This window comes from Solea senegalensis, linkage group LG11, assembly GCF_019176455.1.
Source record: "Solea senegalensis isolate Sse05_10M linkage group LG11, IFAPA_SoseM_1, whole genome shotgun sequence".
Classification (NCBI taxonomy): domain Eukaryota; kingdom Metazoa; phylum Chordata; class Actinopteri; order Pleuronectiformes; family Soleidae; genus Solea; species Solea senegalensis.
The window spans coordinates 17537028-17560466 of record NC_058031.1 but is presented as its reverse complement, the minus strand read 5'-3'; the positions used below and the strand labels follow the sequence as shown (position 1 = coordinate 17560466).

The 23439-nt window shown below is 39.7% G+C and overlaps 1 protein-coding gene across 3 annotated transcripts in view; it reads right to left on the bottom strand.

The window, feature by feature from the left end:
* celsr3 (cadherin, EGF LAG seven-pass G-type receptor 3) overlaps nt 1-23439 on the bottom strand; it is an 85846-nt gene that overhangs the window by 12742 nt on the left and 49665 nt on the right. For all 3 annotated transcript variants that reach the window (XM_044037459.1, XM_044037461.1, XM_044037460.1), the window contains 12 exons: nt 17917-18058; nt 16518-16638; nt 15366-15549; nt 14519-14620; nt 14265-14359; nt 13509-13718; nt 8567-8765; nt 7235-7423; nt 6964-7150; nt 5862-6029; nt 5138-5264; nt 4032-4238 (listed from right to left, as the gene is read on the bottom strand). In XM_044037459.1, the coding sequence (XP_043893394.1) occupies nt 4032-4238; nt 5138-5264; nt 5862-6029; nt 6964-7150; nt 7235-7423; nt 8567-8765; nt 13509-13718; nt 14265-14359; nt 14519-14620; nt 15366-15549; nt 16518-16638; nt 17917-18058 (1931 nt within the window). The remainder of the gene's footprint in view (nt 1-4031; nt 4239-5137; nt 5265-5861; nt 6030-6963; nt 7151-7234; nt 7424-8566; nt 8766-13508; nt 13719-14264; nt 14360-14518; nt 14621-15365; nt 15550-16517; nt 16639-17916; nt 18059-23439) is intronic.

Genomic DNA, 23439 nt, shown 5'->3' with positions numbered 1-23439 from the left:
AAGATTCTCAATCTCTCAATCTGAGGAAAAACACGAGCAAAATTAAAAAAACGATTAAACCCCTAGACGAGAGGTTTGATTCACCGAGATGAACCAATTCAACCTATTTAACTACATAATGAATGTTATGTGCTGAGTTTTCAACAACTTGAAAACATTTTCTTATGAATTAATGAAAATGCTGTCTCAAATACAACCTTTCAAAACTGCCGGCAAAGAAAAATAAATACACTTCATATGAACCTAAGAGGATTATGTATGAAATACATTCACAAAGACCAAAACTAAACACATTTTCAATACAATTTTAGTTTGTTTTAGTTCATTTTGTAAACACACAATTCAGTTGTTGGTAGTTGTTGTTTTTAACTCTAGTTTTTGTTATTTCATTAGTTTTAGTGAACTATAAAACCTTGGAAAGAAGGAAGGTGAAGGAAAAGGACAGGACGAGTGAGGCAACAGGTCAGTGTCAAGCAAAAGGCAAGAAAAATGAGAAGAAATGATGGTGAAACAAATACATGAGACTTAATATTAACATGGTCAAAGGTTTCTTGTTTAAAAAATGCAATTTAGAGGAAAACTACACAATAAAACATGACACATGAGAGGCCACCAGTGTGGCTGTCAGCTGGTATTGTCCAATAGGAGCCATGTCCCCAGTCAAAATGCAAATCTCAAGGCTTCACAATAAGATTAGGATCATTTTCATATACAATCTGTCTACATACTGTACATACGCAGTGTAAACATTTACTTTGTGACACTTGAAGAGCAGATATACTGGGATGTGGCCAACAAGTATTCATTAGAGCACAGAGCGCTCATCAGTGATGTAACAAGCATGAACTGTATGATGTGATTACCAACAAGACTAATGAGCAGAATTTATGTCAGCGTGCTACAGTATATCTCCAGGACATGCTCATGATAACTGAGAAGAATTTAAATGGCTGGTGTTAATGTGCTGCGTTAAAGGAACAACACCCAAGAGGGAATTCCTAACTGTGTAAAAAAATTAAGCACCACTGGAGGAAATGAGTACTCAACGTAAAGTGGATTTCACAGCAGTTACTGTATGTGTGTAATCATTTTTTCCCCTTACCAAAATAAAAAAAGAATCTTTCCTATACTATATATATTATATAAATGTATAAAATGGCACTTTAATAATATAATACTAATAATATTTTTTATTTATAAGCACCTTTCAAAACTCTCAAGGTAACCCTTAGATCACATGCATGTGTGATTTCTTCTATATTGTTTGAAATATCAGGGAAACCGAGCAGGGCTTTGTCTTTATTTCCATAATTGTGACGCTGAATTCAGATCACATCTCAGTGATGGTGAAGATATCTGTCACTAGGATTTCTGAGGTCAGTCTAATGCTATATGGTTTGACTGCATGCTCATCATCAGGAATGAATCCCAGTACTCTTTGTCGGAGCAATGGAAACTCCCAGATTGCTTTTCTCAGTTAAATGCGGCTGTTTGGTTAGGCAGCAATCCTCCATGAATAATGCAGAGTAGTGTTCAGGCTTCCTGCAAAAATTCCCCCAGGCTGCACTGAAGCATGTTTGGAGTGTTTTATTTTGACTTTGAGTGTTGGGTCTGGTTTGTTTGTTTGTTTGTTTGTCCTGATGAGACAATGTCATTCAACTCGAGTCGCTAAAATTACAACACATTCTCATCTCAGAGTATCAGGAGTTACTGTTGTCCTGGTGCTATGTGTTGGCTTCACAATTGAGCTCATTATAAATGAACTGCTTTCTGTTTAATCTGGGGTGCTTGTTCAGAAGTAAGACAATGTATATGTAAACATTTGAAGCAACTGGAAAACACACATTTGTGGGTTGTTGGCAACAGCCAGTTACCATCCAGAATACCAAGTGCAACCAAAGAAAGTGAGAACACAGTTGTCTGGGGTGATTTCATTGTAGCACATGTATATACACGTATAGATTAAGACAACCCACTATTATGCTGTTCTAAGACTTTCAGATTCAAATTCGTTTATTAAAAGAAGCTTCATAATAATCCATAAACTAAACTTCTGTCTGTGAATCCATTTGGGTTTTTATAAGCTGCTTGATTGCCTTAAATGTAACTGCACCACATCTCATGTCACAGGTTGGCTTTTCTTGTGGCAGAACACGAGGATGTCATCCTGATCTAATTTATACCTTTTGATAAAAAAATTATTATTATCTACTGTACGTATAAACTGGAAGTCATATACAGTCTTACCATAGGACGGACAACACTATCATTTTAACAATGTTGTCCATTTTCACAAACAGTTGTTTCAATGACCTCAGAGGACATTACATTGACTTACATTACATTTCCTGGAGACAGGAAACACCATAATTACTACTGGCCTAACCCTAACCTTAACCTTACCCTTACCCTACCCCTAAAGTATGTTTTCACCTTAAAATGTAGTCATTTATGTTAAGACGACTTGATTTTGTGACCATGTAAACAGATGTATTTCCCCACAACATAAGGAATACCAGGTACACACACAATTGTACAGCATTGTTAGTGAAGCCTTAAATTCTAACCATGTCTTTCAAAAAATTTTGCAGACCAGTCAAAATGTCCTCGTAGGACAAATGATCCTCAAAAGGATTAGTCAAAATGTTTAGCCTATTATGGACAGACACAGACACACACACTCACACAGAGGGAAACCCTTTTCTACTCTGGGTAATATCCTGCCATGTTGTTGGCCTGTGTCCTTGGAGAGCTAGCAGGATTCAGCAGATATCATTCAGTAGATATCATTCCATGTGACAAGCACATAGATCTCAGCAGACAGACAGACAGACAGACAGACAGACAGACCGACCTCGGTTACCATCAGCCCCGCTCTGTGCACTGGCTCCTGGTGAGAGCATACTGTGTGCTCATGGCTATGCTGGCATGCAGGCTGGTGATTATGAGGAATAAAGTAATAAATATAGAAATGCACCAATTCATCCAGTTGTACCAAGGAAAAGACACTAAACGACTGCACCATCACAAAGTCGTTGACTCCAAATGAGCGTAATGTGAACAACTCAAATGTTAAATAGCCGCCTCTCAGCTTTTATGAACTGTGACTATTAGAAGGGAGGGAAACTATGCTTCAGTCAACAAACAGCTGAGTGTTCTACATCGTTGAGTCAAGGACAAAAGGCTTGAAAGTGCCAGATTTGAAGGCTGAAGAGGCTCAGACGAAATTCCTAACAGCACAGCCCGAGGACACAGAAATAGCTGCAGAGCCAGACAATGAATTCCACACTCATACAAACACATTCATCGATGCACACACACTACATATTCTACAAGATACACACATAAAGACAGAAAGACTAAAATAACCTGAAAACATAAAAGCACACGTGACCACTGAGCGTATTAACATGTTCTCCCAAGCATGAAGAACATATTGTTCTGAGCGAAGGAAACAGTTATACTCGCAGAGTTGTGTGTGCGTGTGTGTGTGTGTGTGTGTGTGTGTGTGTGTGGGGGGGCTTCATTAATTAGACTTCAAGCTGAGTGAGCACATATTTGCATATGCCTCTTTACAAGACTTGGTGCTCTTTATACACAGACACACATGTTGTAACTCCACGGAGAGAAAGTGGTCATGACAGGAAAGGAAAAGAGGAAATGAGAAAAAGCAGAGGAGGAAGAGAAATGTCGGAAGGTTTGAGATTGATTAAACCTGACGGAGTGAGGCACAAATTAGTAGCAAAGATAGGAAGTTAGAAGAGACTCTAATCCTGACTGTAACGGAACAGTCATTTTATGATACTGCGTTGGGAACTTGATACTGTATATGTTTTAAAGCTACACCAGAAAAGATGAATGGATTATGTTCTACAGTAGAAGGAAAGGCTCACAATTTGGAGGCGGGCATATCTTGGTATTTTGCTCATTTGCAACGCTATAAGTTAGGATCTGGAGAGACAGTGATATGGAAGAGATGGCACAAAAACTAAAGGCATTACATTCCACAGAAACATAAACGCATTATTTACCTGCTGTTCAGTCTGATTGACCCCAGCCAGGAAAACCAGCTCAGATAAAAACATGGCTGCTGCTGTGTTTGAATGGATGCTCCTGGTATTGGACTTGAGGCCGTGGAGGCAGGAGAGCACCAGCACAGTGAGGAGGAGGGCCAACATTGAGACACACAGAGAAGAGTACGTGACCAGCGCCAGCATCTCCAAATCCCCCTCCAACTGCTGCTCACCGGGAGATGCAAGAAGGGTAAAGCATAGAAACATGTCAGCGAGAGGTTATTAGTGGATTCATACCATCACAGATGGGAAAAGTAGCAGATAAAATATAAGAAAAATGAACATGAGAAGACAAGGTAAGGCAGAGAGGTAATGAAGAAGGGAGACTGTGCAAAAATGACAACTCACAAGGTGAAAAAAGGCAAAGAGGTGAAAACCTAGCCTTTTCATTGCCATTATTCTGCTACTCCAGCCTTATTCTGTCCACTGCTAAATTTGCACAATTTATAAAATAAAAGGGACAAACTGCAATACGAAACAGAGCATCTAGAGCTAAGTCTGATTTTATTATTAAAGTTTTTTTATTATTTAGTATTAAAGTGTGAATCAAGTCATTACTGCCTGTGTATGTAGCATTTTAAACATAGTAGACGTCACTATTTTATTTTATTTCAGTAAACGTGGACACATGGACAGCATCTCTACATTTATCTTCTCATTGTGCTGAGCTATTGATGGTAAATCAGTTCAGTGTTAACTGTGTACATTACAATAAATGTAAACTTTAAATTCATCTCATATTACTTGGTTTCTAAATAGTTCCATTACGAATCCACAAGTTTTCTTGCATCAACATCTGATATATAACTTTGCTTTGTATGCTGGGGTGTGATAACTCTGATGTAACGAGGCTCCTTTATACAGATACAGTGTCTGGGTTTGAGTCCAGATCAAATCTGCTAATTACAGGTTAAAAATACTGAACAAAAAACAAACAAACAAAACAGTCACACTGCCATAATCTGTGGAATCACTGATAGTAAATGCACTTATTTTTTAATTACGATAAAGATGATACAAAAGACAATTGTCATAAGTCTTCCATGACTGATAAAATGACTAACCTCTCTCTGTGAGCTGTCCATCAGCACACCGAAGGTGCCGAGTCTCTGGCACTGACAGCGGACGTGAGACGTGTTCCTGTACACCACCGTACAATCCCTCACCGTCCAACATCCTCCTATCTCATAACTGAAGCCAGACAAATTGTTTGGTTAAAAATGAAATCTGAAAGCACGAGACCAGTCAAAGATAAATCAAAAACATGAACTATCTTATGTGCAAAATGTCGTTTTTGCTGGCTAACAGTAATGGCTTACTTCGTCACTAATTCTAAGTCCAATAAATCCAAACTCATAAAAATTAATATGATACTTTGATAAACACGTCATGTAAATGATTAAATATTTAGACCATTCCCAAAAGCACAGATTTGAATAGTTCAGCCTTCAGCCATAGGTACAGTATAAGGTAGTATAATATTCAATTTGTTGCATAGATTTATTGTATTGTATAATCTTAAAACCCATTTTTACTCTTTGGCTCTCTACAGTATTTTATTGTTTTATTGTATATTTTATTGTTTGTTCTTAGGTCTTGTGTTTTTATATTTTAATAGTTTCATTTATTGTTGTTTTTGCAGCGCTTTATAAATAAAGTTGGATTGGTCCATAGCATCTCCAAATGATTAATCACATATATGTAATTGAATGTGAAGTATTATATATTATAACTAGGAATAAACAGGTTAAATGAACATGTATTGAGGATGAGTTCATCTGTACTCACTGGTTGCTGTAGTTCCACTGCACACACAGTGGCTTACTGCGATTCGTCGTCTCCAGCAGCTTGAACTCAAGCAGAATGGGCTGGTCCAAGTGTCCACCCACAAACGTCTGGTTATTGTAGACAGAAACAGTGACCACTGGGGAGTTCATTACTGGGTGTCTGGGAAGCCTGAGGGGGAGAGAGAGAGAGAGAGAGAGGGGGCAGAGGTAACGTACATGCAGTAGATCAGAAAGAAAGTAGACTCTGAAATCCTGGTTATGGTGGTAAATAAAGGCAAGACACTGTGAGCAGACTGGAACAAGATTAGTATACGAGACAAGACACAAATGACTGTCTGCTGAGCACCAATGCAAGCCACTGTGTTCCTTGCTAATTCTGCCCAGAGGTGAAGTGACGAAGATCAAGAGGGGTGATGGATTGTGTAAGAGGAAGAGGGAGAAAAAGAAACTGATGTCAAGCAAGGTCATATTGGACTTGGTGTTTAAGTCATTAATCCGTTAATGTATTAGTCCAGTTGCCAGAGTTAATTAACTGAAGTTTTGATCATCAATTGATCACTTCAGTCGCTTATTAAGGAACAATGACAAACATGCTCCAGTTCAAGCGTCTTTAATCTGCTGTGCATGTCCCTGATTTATAATCAGTGCACGTCTGAAGATGTTATCTTGTGCTTCAGGAGAGTGTGATGGGCATTTTTCACATCTGAAAAACTAAATGAGGAACCAGCTGATCTGATCATCAGATAGTGGAAAAACGATTCCGTAGAAATAAGATATGATCTGTTAACCTGAAATATCCCGTAAATGCTTCACTGAGCACAAAGACTGTAAAGGATGATGTGCACCACTGCTGTCATGTGACCACAATGTGAGAAAGGGTTGCTCATGTATGTCGTGGGAAATGCATCGGCACAAATGTCACACCGATTATTTTGTTTTACTTCAAAGTCATAAACTGTATATTTATATATATATAGGCTGGGATATTGACATCTGTATCACAACATATATATATATATATATATATATATATATATCCAGCTTACCACTGAGAGTTCTGCTGTAATTACATCTTTATTGTTCTGAGTGTGAACTATTCCCACCTCACTCCTCGTCGGTCTGTGTGATACTTGGGAGGAAGAGCCGCACCCAGACTGCGATAGATCAACAAGATGATGATGGTGAGAGGTGGCTCTGGCAGTGAGACAGTGCGCCTGGCTGCAGTGTATTCTCCTGTCTGATTGGCTGCTGTGCTAACAGGCACTGGAGCAGCGTTCTGAGAAGCTGGGGCTGAAACAGAGGAGTCAGTGTTAATTTATTCTCCTAGAATCCTCCACATATGCTCTCATGTCTTTCAACTTGTGACTCTCTTACGTTCTTTATCCGTCCGCTCCTTCTCCTTCCAGTTGTGCTGTTGCTGTCGTTGTGGCACCAGGGCAGCAGGGGGCAGTATTACATGAGTGTTCGGATCCCACACGGTCTGCCCGCGAAACAGGGTGGTGTGGTAACGTGGGAAACGCCGCCGCACATGGGTGTGGTTGTCAACGCGGTCCAGGTTCATGACTGAATAACACAAAGAGAGAAACACACGCGTTAATCTGCCGGAAAACATGAGAGCTCCATCAGTTGCATCAATTTCAAACAAGATACAAATAGAACGATTTAAGGGATGGATGCTGGCCAAGACAGACAAAGCTATTTTATTTTTGCTTTGGGTCTGAGTGTTAACAAACAGCAGCTGAAGAGACTGATGAGGCAACACAGCAGCACAGCAGCTGGTAACTTTGATGAGTTTTGGTATTTTACAGAACTTTAATCTGTGTGTGTCACTCAGCATTAACTCAGTGTGAAATTCATTGTGTGGTTTCATCCCTGCCAGAGCTGCTGCTGTTGCTATTTCAACACCTCATGTGCTATGGATGATCACAAATTCAAGACTTTGAGATAGATTTCTGTGTGTGACGTTAGGCTGGTTGCCAGAACGGTCACAACACTTCTTTTAAAGGACTAAGATTTGAATAGTGCTTAGGTGCTAGAGTAAGGTTAGGGTCAGGCATTAACTGGTTATGGATGACACTTTAGTTCAGGCCGTTCAATGGAATTCAATACATATAATGAAACCTGTGGAAGCCTGCGTGTGTGTGTGTGTGTGTGTGTGTGTGTGTGTGTGTGTGTGTGTATTTGTGTATGTATGAGTGAGAGAAGAGACAGAGACAGAGACAGATAGAGAGACAGACAGACATGGAGAGCAAGAGACTTGTCACTCAATATTTCATTTTGCTGTAAATATCTAATTGTTTGCATGTTTGGCACCTGCATATTCAAATGATATATGCATGCTGGCCACAACTACACTGCTACAACTGTGTGTGTGAGTGTGTGTGTGTGTGTGTGTGTTTGTGTGCATGTGCTGGCAGCATCAGCTGCTGCATGAGTATGTGGGAGTGTGAAATTCATTTGTCTGCGCTGCTGCTGCCAGTTTTCAGGCTTAGCCGCGTCTTCATTTGCATTAGCACCGCTCATCTCCCGCCTTACACTTAGTCATTCTAGCTGATTTCACAGCAGAGATTTATAGCATTATGAGAAAATCGCTGCAAATTATCTCTAAAGATTTTGATTTTATTCGGGCCTTATTTAATTGCTTCTATTAAGGACTAATTATTGTATCAGGTCTTATTGTTTCTGCACTGTTTCTGCACAACACACCTATGTTTGGAGCAACCAGAGCCACAGGGTTGAGATATGTGAGCTTCATGTTCTGAGCCAGAGTCTGGGTGTATTGTTCCAGCAGCTCTGTTAGCTCAGCTGGACCTCCACCTGGGATGTGGTTCTGACTCTGAGCAAGAGCCCGCCAGAGGCCAGAGGTGGCGGGTCCCAACAGCACGCTGCAGCCTCGCAGAATGTTCTGGGAAGAGTTAAAAGAGGAAGCATTGTTAAAAGACAGAAGGAGGGAATAAAAAGTCCACAAGGAGGTACTGGCACTTTTACAGGAGCTGGTGAAGAGTCAGTGAACACATGTGATTGTGTATTTGAGCCAAAGGAGAAAACAAAGGAGAAAAACTACAGCCTTGATACCTTTAAACTAGCACAAATCAAATATCACCTTCAGCTAATTACTGATTTGTCTTTTGAAAAACCAAATGTATTTGGCTCAATGCAGCAGTTTAACAGGACGGTTTGGATTGCAACCAAATCTCTAACATTCTATGAGGATGTCTTGCTTGAATTGGCTCACTTTCTTGCTTTAAGCCCCGCGATAATGACACAGGTTTGTCAGGTATAGATGCAGGTGCACACAGTTCAGCACAATTCAACAATTCACAGGAGACAGGAAAGAGGCAGAAAAAAAGCATTGAGTCAAAAGGAAAGTCAGACTTTAAAAGAAGGAAAGACAAAGATTGGGAGGAAAAAAAATCTGCCGTTCTTAGCTCACAATATAAAGAAAGACTCTGCCTTTTTTTTCAGAATAAATCAAGAAAGGAAAGAAGAAACCTGATCCAGAGCCTGTGCATAAGGCTTGCTGTAGTGCAGACCTACAGGGCTCTTCAGACCTCGTTTCTGTGCAGAAATCCATTATATTCAATAGAGACAACCAAAAGCAACACCGTCATGGTGTGCATCTGTGGAGAAAGTCGCTAAAACAAAAAGGACTGGTCCTCACTGTTGCTCTGATCAAGACCGCATGAAAATGTATGTTGATGTTTACATTACATTTATGTTGTCATTCATGCATAGTGCTTCCATTTCCATACTTGGATTATTTGTAATTATATGACAGCCTGTTAAAGATAAAGAAGACTGCATGGTGCAGCAAAATATTCTGGAGGAAGGAGAGACAAAGTGTTCAATATAATTCCTTGCAGTGAGGCTGCACCAGACCCAATAAAGCACTGCTGTCTCACATTATGCTCTGGGGAGCACAGGAAAATCCACAAGAAAACCTTCAGACAAACAAGGAAAACACCACACAACACCTCATAGGAAAGAAAGAAGTAAGTTGTAGAGGGAGAGGAAGAGAGATTGAGGAACAGAGCTGATAATTAGGGGATGAGAAGAGACAATAGGGGATGATAGCGAGACAAGCGTTCATGTTGAGCTTAAATATTCAAGACGCAAAAAGGGAGGTGGGAAGTTGTAATGAGGTGGAAAATCTCATGACAACTGCAACACAGTCAGTATTACAAATCACCAATTTCAGCTTCACATGACTTTATATTATTTATCCACTATTTACATGGACATTAAAAATACAATATAAGGTTGTTGGGTCATGTTAAATAATGTATGTCTTTGCTCTTTATACAAGATGATCTCTGTGGTGATGTAATATGAACAATAAGAATGTCTCATCTGTTGAGTCCTCATTAGGAGACACTGTGGCAGATGTTGGGTTTATATAAGAAAGGCTGATGACTGATATGAATAAATGATGTTCTGCATAAACATGCACTTGCACTGCCTGTATGTTTAGAATGTACAATACAATCATGCAGAGGGTTTTTTTAAAAAAAAAAAACACAACGACAACATTACATATAAATGTAATTTTCATCAATTTAAAAGCACGGCATCACATTTCTTACATTGACTAATGTCAGTTACTAACTACTCAACAAAAGTAACGTTATTGTTTTCAGCTATAAAAGCAGAAATATTGCATATTATATATGAGTTTTATTCCGTCTACACTCATATTAAAAGGATGACTTATTGTGTTTTATTTTACTGCGGGTGATGTGTTGTGTTGTGTTTGTCTATGGAAAAGAAATAAAAAAAAAAAGGATGAGAGATTTGAAGTAGAAGCAGATGACAAGATCACAGGAAGGAGGCAGACACGGAACACACCAAGACTGAAAGAGAGGCAGCATGAATGATAGGTTGGAGTATCACTTTTGATCAGTGAAACAAACGTCTGTCACTCAAACAGTAACCTGTTAAGTCACTTTCCTTCTTTCTTTCTTTCTTTTTGACGTTGAGATCCCACTGTGAGAAACATTTACTGTACTACAAAGCATCACTCTGCTGTGATTTGTGTCATAACGATGTGTCTAATGTTTGTAGACGATTATAGTGATATTATATATATGTGTATAAGGGTTAGACGTGCGTCTGCATTGATGCACAATCGTATCCAGGTCGATCAGATCACAGCTTGAACAAGAAAGGTTTTCAGGTTCTCCATTTATTTTTATTTATGAAAACTCCACTTTCCTTCCTGTCATCTTTCAGTGTTCTGTAGCCACAGGGCTGTTATCTCCACTCGGTTACTATAGCAACTGTGTGCTTCCATACCTGTTTGTCTGTACTAATAGCTGCTGTTTAAAATGAGGTGTCAAATTCTTTTTCAGATAATGGTGTATGTTTTATTGTTGAAAAAGCCAGATTAAGAGCCGGTGATATAAACTCTGGGTAAAGAGGCTGATTTAGAGCCTGGATTTGATGTTACAAGTCAGACAAGTTGAGGCTAAAAGGCAATAAACATCACTGCTGCATCATATATACAGTATATACAACATATAGTAACCTGTAGTAGACCGTTTGCTGCTGTAAAGCAGATTAGAAGAGGTTAAATCCTGCCATGTCTGATTTACTGTCAGATTAAGTAACTCAATGAAATGTCAAAAAGGAAACGGTCAATTTCACTCATTATAAGATGTCGTTAATGCTACTTCTGTGTTGCTATAGAAACTGCGCTTGTTAGCCAAAGATTACAGTATTGATGAAATGTAGCAATGCACTCTACTTGGCTACTTAGGCTCCAACGGTGAAGCCGAGAGAAAGAAGCAACCATATTGACTGAAGACTGATTATACTCACTGTTTACTGAGCCAGTCATTTCCAGTAAGAGGTCCTTTTGTGATTCTAGCTCCTGGATTTTATCATGTGTTAGATTCTGAGTGTTTTCCTGCTAAAGGTGCTTTTTTTCCATATTTTTTTCCAATCTGCTTATCTAGTCACTGGTCTGTAATCCAACCATCTGCTTGCAACCGGCCATTTGTTTTCATTAAAGTAGCTTCACTGCACGTACACTGCTGCCTTTGTGTACATCTGTATTTGCATTGTGAGCCCTGTGTGTATTAAATCAGAGAAAAGAGCGCACCTCATTGTTCCCCTTCAGAGCAGCAACAAGTGCCATCTTTTTTCCCTTTATCCCCTCAATTTAAAGCACATGAAATAAAATGCGTGTATGGTATAAATGAATTAAATATCTAAAACTCACTTTCAGTCAAACGTCACCTTTAACTTCCAAGACATTTTAATGGGTATAAAAAGACGAAAGACGACAAATGTTTTTGCTTAAACTATCAGAGGTTGCTACCACAGCCACTCAGTTTCCATGGCAACTCATCCTTCTGTATAATAAGCTGTTTAATGACATTAACAATGACTGAATCTGGCTCAGCACTGCAGGGTGTGGCTACTACTGCTACACATATCATCAGGTGGTTAAAATCCTCCCCGTTGGCATACATGACTAAAAGCCTCCCTGTGTCAAATGAAGACAAACCTTGTTACCTTGTTACATTGCAACATATTACAGAACACTAAATCAGCTCCAAGAATGCATTAAACAAGCTGAAACAAAGACACTGACAGATCTATAATAACAATAACAGCAGTACGGCTCATTCAATTTCACCAAGATTTAATATTAAAATTCTCTTTAACTGAAAATGTAGCGCATGTATCAATCTCAATCTCATTTTAAGTTTCTGTCACTTCTTCCTGATTTGTGGACAGCTCATTTCCTGTCTGCCAGACGATTATTTATATAACGTGACACAGAGATGTCTGTTAAAGCCTTTGTCAAAACACCAACATGTTAATAAAAACCATCCAATGTCAGCTCCTGTGTCTTTCAGCTGAATCAGGTGAAATGAGAAATGTCAATTGAATGCGTAAATATGACATGTTGCAATATTTCATGAGCTCCTGTCCCTAAATTGCCATAGCAACATTACCTCCCATTTCAGTAAAGAGACATCTTCTTATACTGGCAAGTCAATGGGTCTGTATATTATAACAACAGACTACTCTACATCACCTCTGCTGTTCTAAATAGCACCAGCTGTGTTGTTTCCTGGCACATTCTGTGTAGATTTGTGGATGCTACTACTAACAGCACCGAGGACTAAAACTTGTCTGAGGTTGGACGCCTCTCTTTAATCTACTATTCCACAATGTTGTCAATCAAGTGTATTTAAACAGAGCTGGCACGCTGATCGAGCTTCATCACATGTTTACACTTTCACACATTAGAATCAACCGCGCAAACTGAGAATTGATTTTCACGCTTTATTATCTGCCCTGTCTCTCCGGCAGCCTCTCTTTTCACAATTTGCACAATTGATGGATTTTGAAGATTGCATAATTTACTCCCACTAACCATTAAAAGGTCAATACAATAACACGTGGGATAACCCTACACTATCAGTAATATAATGCCTTGTGATTCATGATGAGAACGCGGTTGTATTTTCTGTCAGCTTTCTTGGATTAAAATCACCAGGTGAATAATAACAGCCAATAAAGAGCCGTTGTTAAAGCAAATTCTCCATTGGTTCCAGTTACTGTACGTCCACTCCCACTCCTCACAGCTCTAACCCCTCCACTGAAACGTATATTCAAACTCTGTTCTTCATTTTACCTCATTGAAGTGCGCGTCCTGTGTCGCCGTGAGTCCGAAGCCCGTTTGTTGGCCCTCGAAGGTCAGGAGGCGAGAGAGCAGTCGTTCGGCAATCTGCAAGTCATTGCCGTAGAGACGGGTGGTTGCCTCAGTGACGTCGCGGAGCTGGTGGGCAAGCTTCTTCTCCATGATGGTGTTCAGCTCCGTCTCATTACGCTCCAGAGAATCAAGCTGAATGTATGAAGTGAGTGAAGGTATAGATACAGTTAGTTGGCCGGTAAAATGTGGGGGAAATATGTTATTGCAACTGTCCTGGCACTGTTCTCTAGGGATGAGCATGGATATTTAATTAGTCTTTAGTCGATCAGTGAATGTGACTATTCATTGGTACATTAAAAAGATGCAGATTAGGGGATTAGGCAAATTGGACACTCCAAAATGACCATAGGTGTGAGTGTGAGAGTAGATGGTTGTTTGTACGCCGCCTTTCACCCTATGTCAGCTGGGATTGGCACCAGCGTCCCTCCCTGAACCTTATGTGGAGGATAAAGGTCACTCAGGTAGAAGATGGATGGATGAGTGAGTGAGTGAGTGAGTGAGATACATAGGATATTTTCTTTTTTTAAATCAATGACTGCATTATTATCAAATCAAATCAATTATATTTGTCCACGCAGGGAAATTTGCCTTGGTCAAAAGTGCTACAGTGGCAAGTCAAGAACCTTGGTGTATTTTCATTTCCATTTCATTTGAAACACCCATTCCTACTCTACTTACCGCAACATTGAGCTCCACAAATGGAGGTGAGGTGCAGTTGTAAAGGTCGGGCTCCAGCCATCCTCTCTCTGCATCACAGTGTCTAATGGCTGCACCTGCAATAGAAAAATGTTACAAAATCTTGTTACAAGGAGATGTTTTCAAATGTTAAAGTGGCACTGGGTTGTATATGAGGACATTCATATCAGTGTGTTATATATATATATATATATATATATATATATATATACACAGTCACTAATCAATGTACGGACCAACAGAGCCTTTGGGGCAAGGCACTGCAGCTGGCAGGTTGAACTTGGTCCGAGGCCACCAGATCCCCTGAGTGATGGTCTTTGGGCAACCATCATAAATGACTGCACAGAGAGACAGACAGAGAGAGAGAATCTCTTATAAATAAGATCAGCCTTTCCATTAAAAAATGACAAAATGTTTTTTTGTGGAGTGTGAGAGAGTAAAATACTTAAAGCAGGAAAACCAAAGCATGACAAGCAGCACAGAAAAGCGAGACAACAAGACAGACGTAATGGGAAGATGCCGAAAAGAAAATGAATATACTGTAATTGCAGTTTTTTATTGGGTGAAAGCATAATAAATATGGCAATTTAAAAGGACAGCCTAAAAGTTAAGACTGAAAACCTATGGTGCGTCTCAGTCTCTCATTATTCTCATTTGTGTGTCTATATGTGTCAATTTACTCATGTTGAACAAGTACTTTCAAGATTTCCATAGTTTATATTTGATCTAGATATTATTTCACTAAACTAGAAGGAAAGAAATGACTTCACAATCTATCATTCAAACCCTGATCATTTTTAGAAATACATTTGCTTGTTTTTGTCAGTGAATTATTTCACTGACAAAAACAACAGCTTTCCACAAATGAGTAATTAGCCCAGACATGAAGAAATATGTTGATTAAATAAGAGATGTTGTTGAGAGTGACAATTAAATGAATAAATTATGCAGCAATTTATCCTTCATTGAGGTGAATGATTATCCCAAATCTGATCAAAATGAAAAAAATATGTCAAAATATATCAGCAAACACAAATTCAACAACAGAGCACAATTTAAAGAAAAGTTGACCGTCATTCTCACCGTCACAGCCTGAATTTGTGACCTCAGCAAAGGGACTGTCACATGAGTTGCACTGACGACCAATGACGCCGGGCCTGCACTGACACTGGCCGGTTTCTGGGTCACATGACCGTGAGAAAGAACCGACTGGGTAGCAGTCACACGGCAGGCACGTGTCAGAGCCTCGTGGGTGATAGTGAAACTCCTGAACACAAGCAGTCAGGTTAAGTGTCACAGCATCAAGAACAGAGTCAGCGATTACATCACCATAATACGCATTAGGGCAAGATTTATACAACGACATAAAGGAGACATTGGTTTAACAGAGCAACAGTGTGCAAGAGATAAGAGATGGCATTTCATTTTCTTCACTTTGCCAAACTTGCATGAGAATACATATGGTTCATGACCGAAAGAGAAATATCTGTGCTGCAATAGAAAATGATGAAAATGAAAGAAAAAACGTGTTTGAACTACGGATCAGTTAAGACGAGGAATAGCTGCCATTTCACTGTGGACAAAGACAACTGATGTAGAGCTGAGAGTGTCTGTGTGTTGGCTGAATCGAAACATAATGATTGTGTAAGTATTAAAGTTCCACTGTGTAACATTTTAGAAATGTAATATACTACACATAAATATGTTGGTATGAGTGTGTAATTGCTTCAAAATCAAAAAGTTAGTAATAATTCTGTACGTTTTGTAGTTTGTAAAATAAGAATGACATTTTTTCTGGTATGTGAATAACCTCTAAACTCTTAATGCTACAATGTAAAAACACTATAGGGGGGGGTTGGTGTCATGTATATGTCAGTTTTAGAGATTAGAGATTAAGGTCAAAAAATCAGATTAAGGCTGGGATAAAACAGGGTTAAACATGGCTATAGCATGTGTGTTAGCGATGTCGATATGAAGGGATGATCATCATGTCATGGTTAATGTAGTATGTCTGTCTGGATTAGCCATCAGACCATCACACTGAGACGATTACAGTGTGATCTGATTAAACTGAAGCCACAGTGATGTTACACCACTGAAAACCTTCCAGTCCGAGAGTAAAAAACAATAATGGTCTTAAACCGTTCACATCCTGTGTCATTTACACTTTTCAACGTGATGAAAGCATGTGTTCGCTGACTAACCCACGGACGAGTGCTGGTTTGTTTTGTTTACCTTGCAGTGACAGTGTCCGCTGGTCTTGTTACAGTCAGGGTCAAAACCTTTATTGGCGTCACAGTGACACGGTCCACAGGACGGTGACCCCCACCAGCCTCTGGGACACTGGTGATCAATCCTTCACACACACAAACAGATAGAGTCAGTGAAACGTGGGGGAAAAACACAACCGTGTGTGTCGAAATGCATTGTTTTCTTTGCTCTGGATAACAAAGAAATCATTAAAAGTGAATCATTTTTGGTTTGTGGACAAAACAAGACGTTTGAGAAAATCATCATTTCCAGGTTTGACGAACACAGATCAACATTTTTTCAGGTTTTCTGATATTTTATGGACCAAACGATTAATCAAGAAAATAATCGACAGATTAATCGATATAATCGTTAGTTGCAGCTCTATATAAAACTGTTATTTTGTTTTCAAACAATCGTCTAACACCCAGTAATAAGCTGGGAAGAAAGAGATGCAGGCAAAGAGGCGGCCAGTGATGGATGGAGGGAGCACAGGAAGAGAAAGGCAGAGGGAAAACATCCAGACTGATCTGAAAAATCACGAGTAGAACGAGAATGCACCTAATGCACATTATAAACGTTGAGTCATAGAAAGCAACAGCCATTATTCAAAGCCTGACATGTATGCAATAAAATACCTTTAGAGCTTTTTATTATAGTTCCTGTGGTATCATAAAAGGGAAATAATCAATAACTCCACTTTGCTAGTGCAGCCTCACAGTGGACAGCAATCTGCTGAGGAAGAGCATTAACCCCTTAAGTTAGCTATTCATTAATTTCAAAACCAGTGTGGGATTTAGAGTGTTTGCTTCTGAGAAATTCACCTCAGATTTGTATCACTCCTGGTTTATTGTACGCGTCACTCAGCTCTTTCATTCTCTTTGCTCACGCCACATTAATGTGCTCTCTGTCTGTTCTTGGTGTTTAATGGATCACAGAGGAGATGAAAGCGTCTCACAGCTGATGCAGATTCTGGTAAGCGTCTCCTTATTGCTCCACACAAGGAGTGAGAATTCAGATGTCTGTGATCTTAATAGAATATTAGGATTTATTCCTTTTCTCCAGAGTCTTTTTATTACGTCTCCCAGCTGAATCTCTTCTTCAAATGAGACAAACCTTCCTGTGGGGCCTTTTAAGGCTGCTTAGAAATACCCTGTATAGTCATGTTGTGTCTTAACTAACATACTGAGGCTGAACCTTGATATGAAGCTGTGCTTGCTGTGTAAATATGTCCTGCAGGAGTGGGAAATGAGTTCAAGCTGTCAGGCAACATTAGACAGTATATCATGGTAGTTTTGGAGCTTATAATAGTTTTCAATCTGCACTGATTACACAGAGGATCAAACAAAGAGCTACAGTTCAACTTCAGTTCAAAAATGTGTACCTGTGTTGGCAGTACTGCCCATAATGGTTGTCTCCACAGTCACAGGTGTATCCATGGGAAGAGCTGGGTTTCCTGTGGCACCGAGCCTCGTTTTCACACGGATTCAGGTGACAAGCGTCAGTGCAGCCTCTACCATAGTAACCTGGAACAGAGATTTTCGAGAAAAAAAATAAATAAATTGCACAATGCACCGTACACTTTTGGTTGATTGACTTAATTTGTGACAACCGAGCTCCCCCTAAAGGTCAAATACAAGCACATTTACCAAACTACCATGTTGAAGCCTCAAGCTTTGCAATTTGGCACAGACGTCAGTCACAACCAAGCACCTATTGGATAATAGCAGCTGTCAATCACACTGGTGTCCACACAGGTGTGACCTTAACATGTATCTTCCTCTAAATGGGAACATAATTCACAAAATCAACATCTTGTGCGCTTGAAATAGACCTGAAACTAGTGATTGAGACATTAAAATATTTATCGATGTTATAAATCAAGTGAGAAGTAGACGCTCTTTTTTCCATACACTTCCATTCAAACAGAGTTATTTTTGCAACCAGCTGAGTTACACTTACTTACTTATGGGTCGTCTTCATCCACCAAACTGGAAGACTACAGCCACTTTTTACACATGGTCTATGCACAGTACTGACGGTAATCTGTACATCCAATTTGATATTCTAGTTTTTGAAAATAACACAACCAATGATGGATTTATTTCATAAACACAGCCTATATAAAATGAAGAGAGGACAAGAGCAATCACAATGGCATCAATGAGCACAACAATAATATTAAAATCGAAATATGCAGAACCCTGCTTTGTCTCCCATCCATCTACCAGACACAGTAAGCAGTCCGTTCACAAGTACTTCAAACATCACACGGTGATTACCACCGGCGACAAACACAGTTTGCCACCGACACTGAGGTGGTGCATTACAACATAATCGTCCCCTGAACCACAAATCAATGTTTCTTCTGAAAGGAAATTACCAAGAAAACAAGGCTGCCACCAACAGCACAGACAAATGCAAACTGAACATCAAGGAAACTTTGAAAGGCAGAGTGAACAATGACTTCTCCTGCATTCTACAATCAAACATGAAAGGGGTGTTGCATCTCAAAGGGAAGCAAAACCTCTGCGCAACGATGGAAGTGGATGTTTGACAAACTGAAGCTACCACATTCACAAACAGTTCACAGAGATTGCAAAAGCACGGAAAACTGCTAGAGTGTAATATGCACGGATCACAGATACAGCACATTTTTAGGCGTGATGTGTCAGAAAATGGAAAAATGGAAAATCGGAAAATGCTTAGAGATGTTTTTAAACAATAAATCAAATTCAATACAAAATGCTTACAGTTGTTGGCCTCCACCAAACAGTTACTGGTGGCTGTTCCATCAAACCCAGACTTTAATGCAAGCTAATAAAAGCAGTTTGGTGTTTAATGACAGTTAGCATCTTCTTCATCTTAAGAATGAAATATCCAGGGAGGAAGAATTAGTGTGATGGTGAAACTGCCCACGCTTGGTAACGACAGTGGCCTTGTTATATCAAAAACTTTTCCCACTCTGCCATTCTCTCTGTGCAGTTTCTTCCTTCATCTTCATTGGTTTGAACATTAGGTTTGTGTGGATGGAGCCATTTTCCTTTGTGAAGTGTGATTCTGTTTAAAAACTCAAAAATACACGCGTGTTCAGGCCGCTGTATCTAATCTGCAGCCTAATCTAAATTAGTTAATCCTCCAAGTACCCTCAAGGGGTTTCTGAGATGTCATGTCCATAACTGGAAACAAAAACCGAATTAAAACCTGTGCACATTCCAACACTGTTAATCGAGCCACTTCTCCACAACAATGTACAACACACGTTTCCACTCTTCACTGCAGTGTGCGTCTGTGCAGCATGGCGAACAAATCCATCATACACTTCAGTGCAATCCCCAGACACTCCACATAAACACACCAGCCTCTTATATGGTAATACAGGCCCGCACACAATACCCCTCTTTAATCTAATGACTAAAGCACAACGCCTCACACACACTTTCAGGTGTATTTAGTACAAATAAAGAAGGCCTTTCACCCAGACCTGCTCTTCATTTAATACTAATTGTTCTATTTAGTCTTTGTATTAAAGGTGCCATGTGTAAATTGGCTCCTAAAAATGGAAAATAGCAGAGAAAATACAGCCGGTATTTACACTCACTTCGAACTCATGGCGCTGAACCATCCAAGATAGGAAAGATGATTGAATTTTGAGTAGCAGATGAGGCAAAATCCGAGTGAATATCTGTGATGTGTCAGCTGAGGGACTGGAAAGAGACGCTGATGTCGCTTTTTTTCTGTTGGACAGGTAATGATGTGATATATATATATATACACGAGTTTGTGTGTATATATTAGAGAGGTGAGAAAGACACGATGATGTTCATGTTTGTGGGGGTGTGGCGACGCTCTCACCAACCTAAAATCTCCTCATCACGTCTACTTGTTCAGCCAAGGACGTGTGCTTTGAAGCAACCTTGTTAATTCACAGCAGTGAATAGAAGACTCTCTCTATAGATTAAATTGTGACTTTGTTGCAAGGTTTCTCGAGTTCATCTATAGAAAGAAGCCAAACCCCTCAGCTTTCAAACCTATGGCCTTGACAAAGCTTTAGAAACACAAATGCTTTCTCATCACACATGCGGTCTCTCTCTCTCTCTCTCTCTCTCCATCTTACATTTCCTTTTGAGCCTACAAATACTGTCATTTCAAAAAAAAATAACAACCGTGGCCTTGCTCTTTATCATCAAACTTAAAACTTGAAATACTTCAATTTTTTGTCTTGAAAATAAGAGAAAGAAGACAGTCACAGCTGCTGTTCACTATTCAATTATTTCACTAATGCACACGCACACACAGGTGTGATTACAACACATGTAAAAAGTGGAGGAATTCTGTCTTTGTGTGTTCGCTCATGATGCCCCACTCTCCATTTCAATCTCAATTTCTCTTCCATGCACACACATAAAACATAAAATCCTTTTCTATCAGCCATATACATCTTTACACTTTCACCATGGCAACTGACAGAGAGACGGCGACGGCCTTGGCTGTTTCCATTCAGACACTTAAAATGACTCGGGCCTTGTCACAACAATGTGTGTGTGTGAGTGTGTCAAATCCTAGGTGTTTTATCTTTCATAGACAGGACCCAGGGAAAGTGCTGTCCTCTTCATGTGTCCACACATCAAGGGCGACTCGCAGATTCTCATCTTGTTCTTTACCGCAACACAAAGGCTTGACTTCAGCGAGGACAAAGACAGACGAGTCATCCGTTCACAGAACCACTCATTCATCTGATATGTATCTAACTGTTTCTACTGACAATGCAAGACTGTGAGCATCACTAAATATTTAATAAAAGTGTGTTGGTGGTAGAAAACACAAAGACACTACTGACAATGAAGTTCTAGGATTAGTGTGTATGTTGTGTAAAAGTCTACTTCATCCAAGTCTGCAGCTTCACAGGTCTTTTTTGATGTTTTGATTCATGTTTTTTGATTCAGACAAAGGTTATCGAACAGCTTGTTGAGAAATTGGACCGTCAACATTTGCCAGTGCATTCTGCCACAAATCACTGATGAAAATGATACACTTCAAAGCTGCTGTCAGTGAAATACTTTGAGTTAAAACGTGGCAAATATCTGTATTCTGACAGCAATCACACATTCACAATGTTTGCTCACGTGTAGGGCTGCAACGACGAGGCCACGGCAAAACGAGTCCACGACTAATGTAGTAGTTTTTTATTTCAGACCAATGTCCAATGACACCAAATACCTGTGTTTAGTTTCGATACCAAAGCCGATCAATAAATGACATTGTAAAAGTGAAGCATCATTTGTCATAAAGAACTGCAGTGACACAAAAATAGAAACTGCAGTAAGCAACTTGAAACTATGGAGCACCAGACAGGACATGGGGGAAAAAAAACTCTAATAATTCTAAATTCCAAAAGAGCCTTCTTCGATTCTGTAAATGTCACAGTGGAACTGTACATGATCCACGATCCTTGTGCTCCAGTCTCACTGACGACTCTTTTTTGATGAAAATTAGATTATAGCTTGTTGTCTGCATCGCTGTGGGTTTCACCGGTGTTTCGTTTAAATGCTATTGATTGCAAATGTTCCAATCTGTGAGAATCCTTCTAACTTTAGTGTCACCTACTGTCGCTGTCCAAGTTGTTGGGGGGAATGATAAACCCACAGTTGTACTTATTTCGTAGACAAAAAGGTTTTTTCCCCCCCATGTCATGTCTGGGGCTCCGTGTGAAAATCAGAAATTGCTCTTTCTTGCTAAAAGGCAAAGTTTAGAAAACAGCAACTGTGCTCCACACTCACAATCAACTTTTCCGAGACAAAAACAGGAGAACAGGAAAACAGGAAACACTGATAAATGATCGGACCCTGGAACCCTGAACATATGTTTTCTGCATCGGAGCGTGTTGGTTTTTGAACCGCTGTGGGATCTCATGTGGACATAAATCAACGTGGCTGAAATTCATCATATCAAATTCAAATGTTCACTGCAGTGAATTAGCCTGTAGCATCTGGCAGCAACTGTCACATAGCTACACACACACACACACACACACACACACACACACACACACACACACACACACACACACACACACACACACACACACACACACACACACACACACACACACACACACACACACGCAGTCATGCTACATATTGTATCCGTACTCAGAAGCACACAAACACACACAGAGGAGATGAGAGAGCAGATGTCTGTGGTGATTTATCATTCAGAACCTTGGATTGTGTGTGTGTGCGTATACAAATCAGAGGGCCTGTCAGTTGCATGAGACCCATTGCGGTTATTTCAGAACCAGCGTGAAACACACATGAAAGGGAATTATTCAGACTGCACCTTTGTTTCTCTTTTTTTTTGTCTCTGAGCTTTTAATAAACTTTAGTTTGTCTCCAAGCAGCATTCACTGTATAATTATTTTCAATGCTCATTGTGCTAATGAAGTATAATGATGATGAAAGTGTGTGTGTTTACAGTCCATGCACATTAAATGTGTGTATTCTCCATGTCTGTTCTATGTTAATGAGCCTGAGTGTCAGCATTAGCTCATGGGCTGGTGCAGGATGCTACAGGGAAAGCAGCTCCTCTCTGCTTCCGCTCCCATGTTGCCAGACCTCAGGCTCTCTCACTTTAACAAGCTTCAACCACCACAGAACACAAAGTCTCTCACTTTCACTCCTTCCACTTTCACTTTCATCTCGTTGCTCCCATTTGCAACTTTTGTTTCTTAAAGTTTCCTGCGTGTGACTCTTTATAACAAGTCTATAACGTCTCTGAGTTGTTTGCAATGACAACGCACCATTATCGCCACTGTTCTCCACAGATGCAGAATTAGAACAAGAGAAAAACTATACCAAAGGAGTTTTAAGAAGAAGTTAATAAAGAAGCAGTTTGAGATACTGAGAAA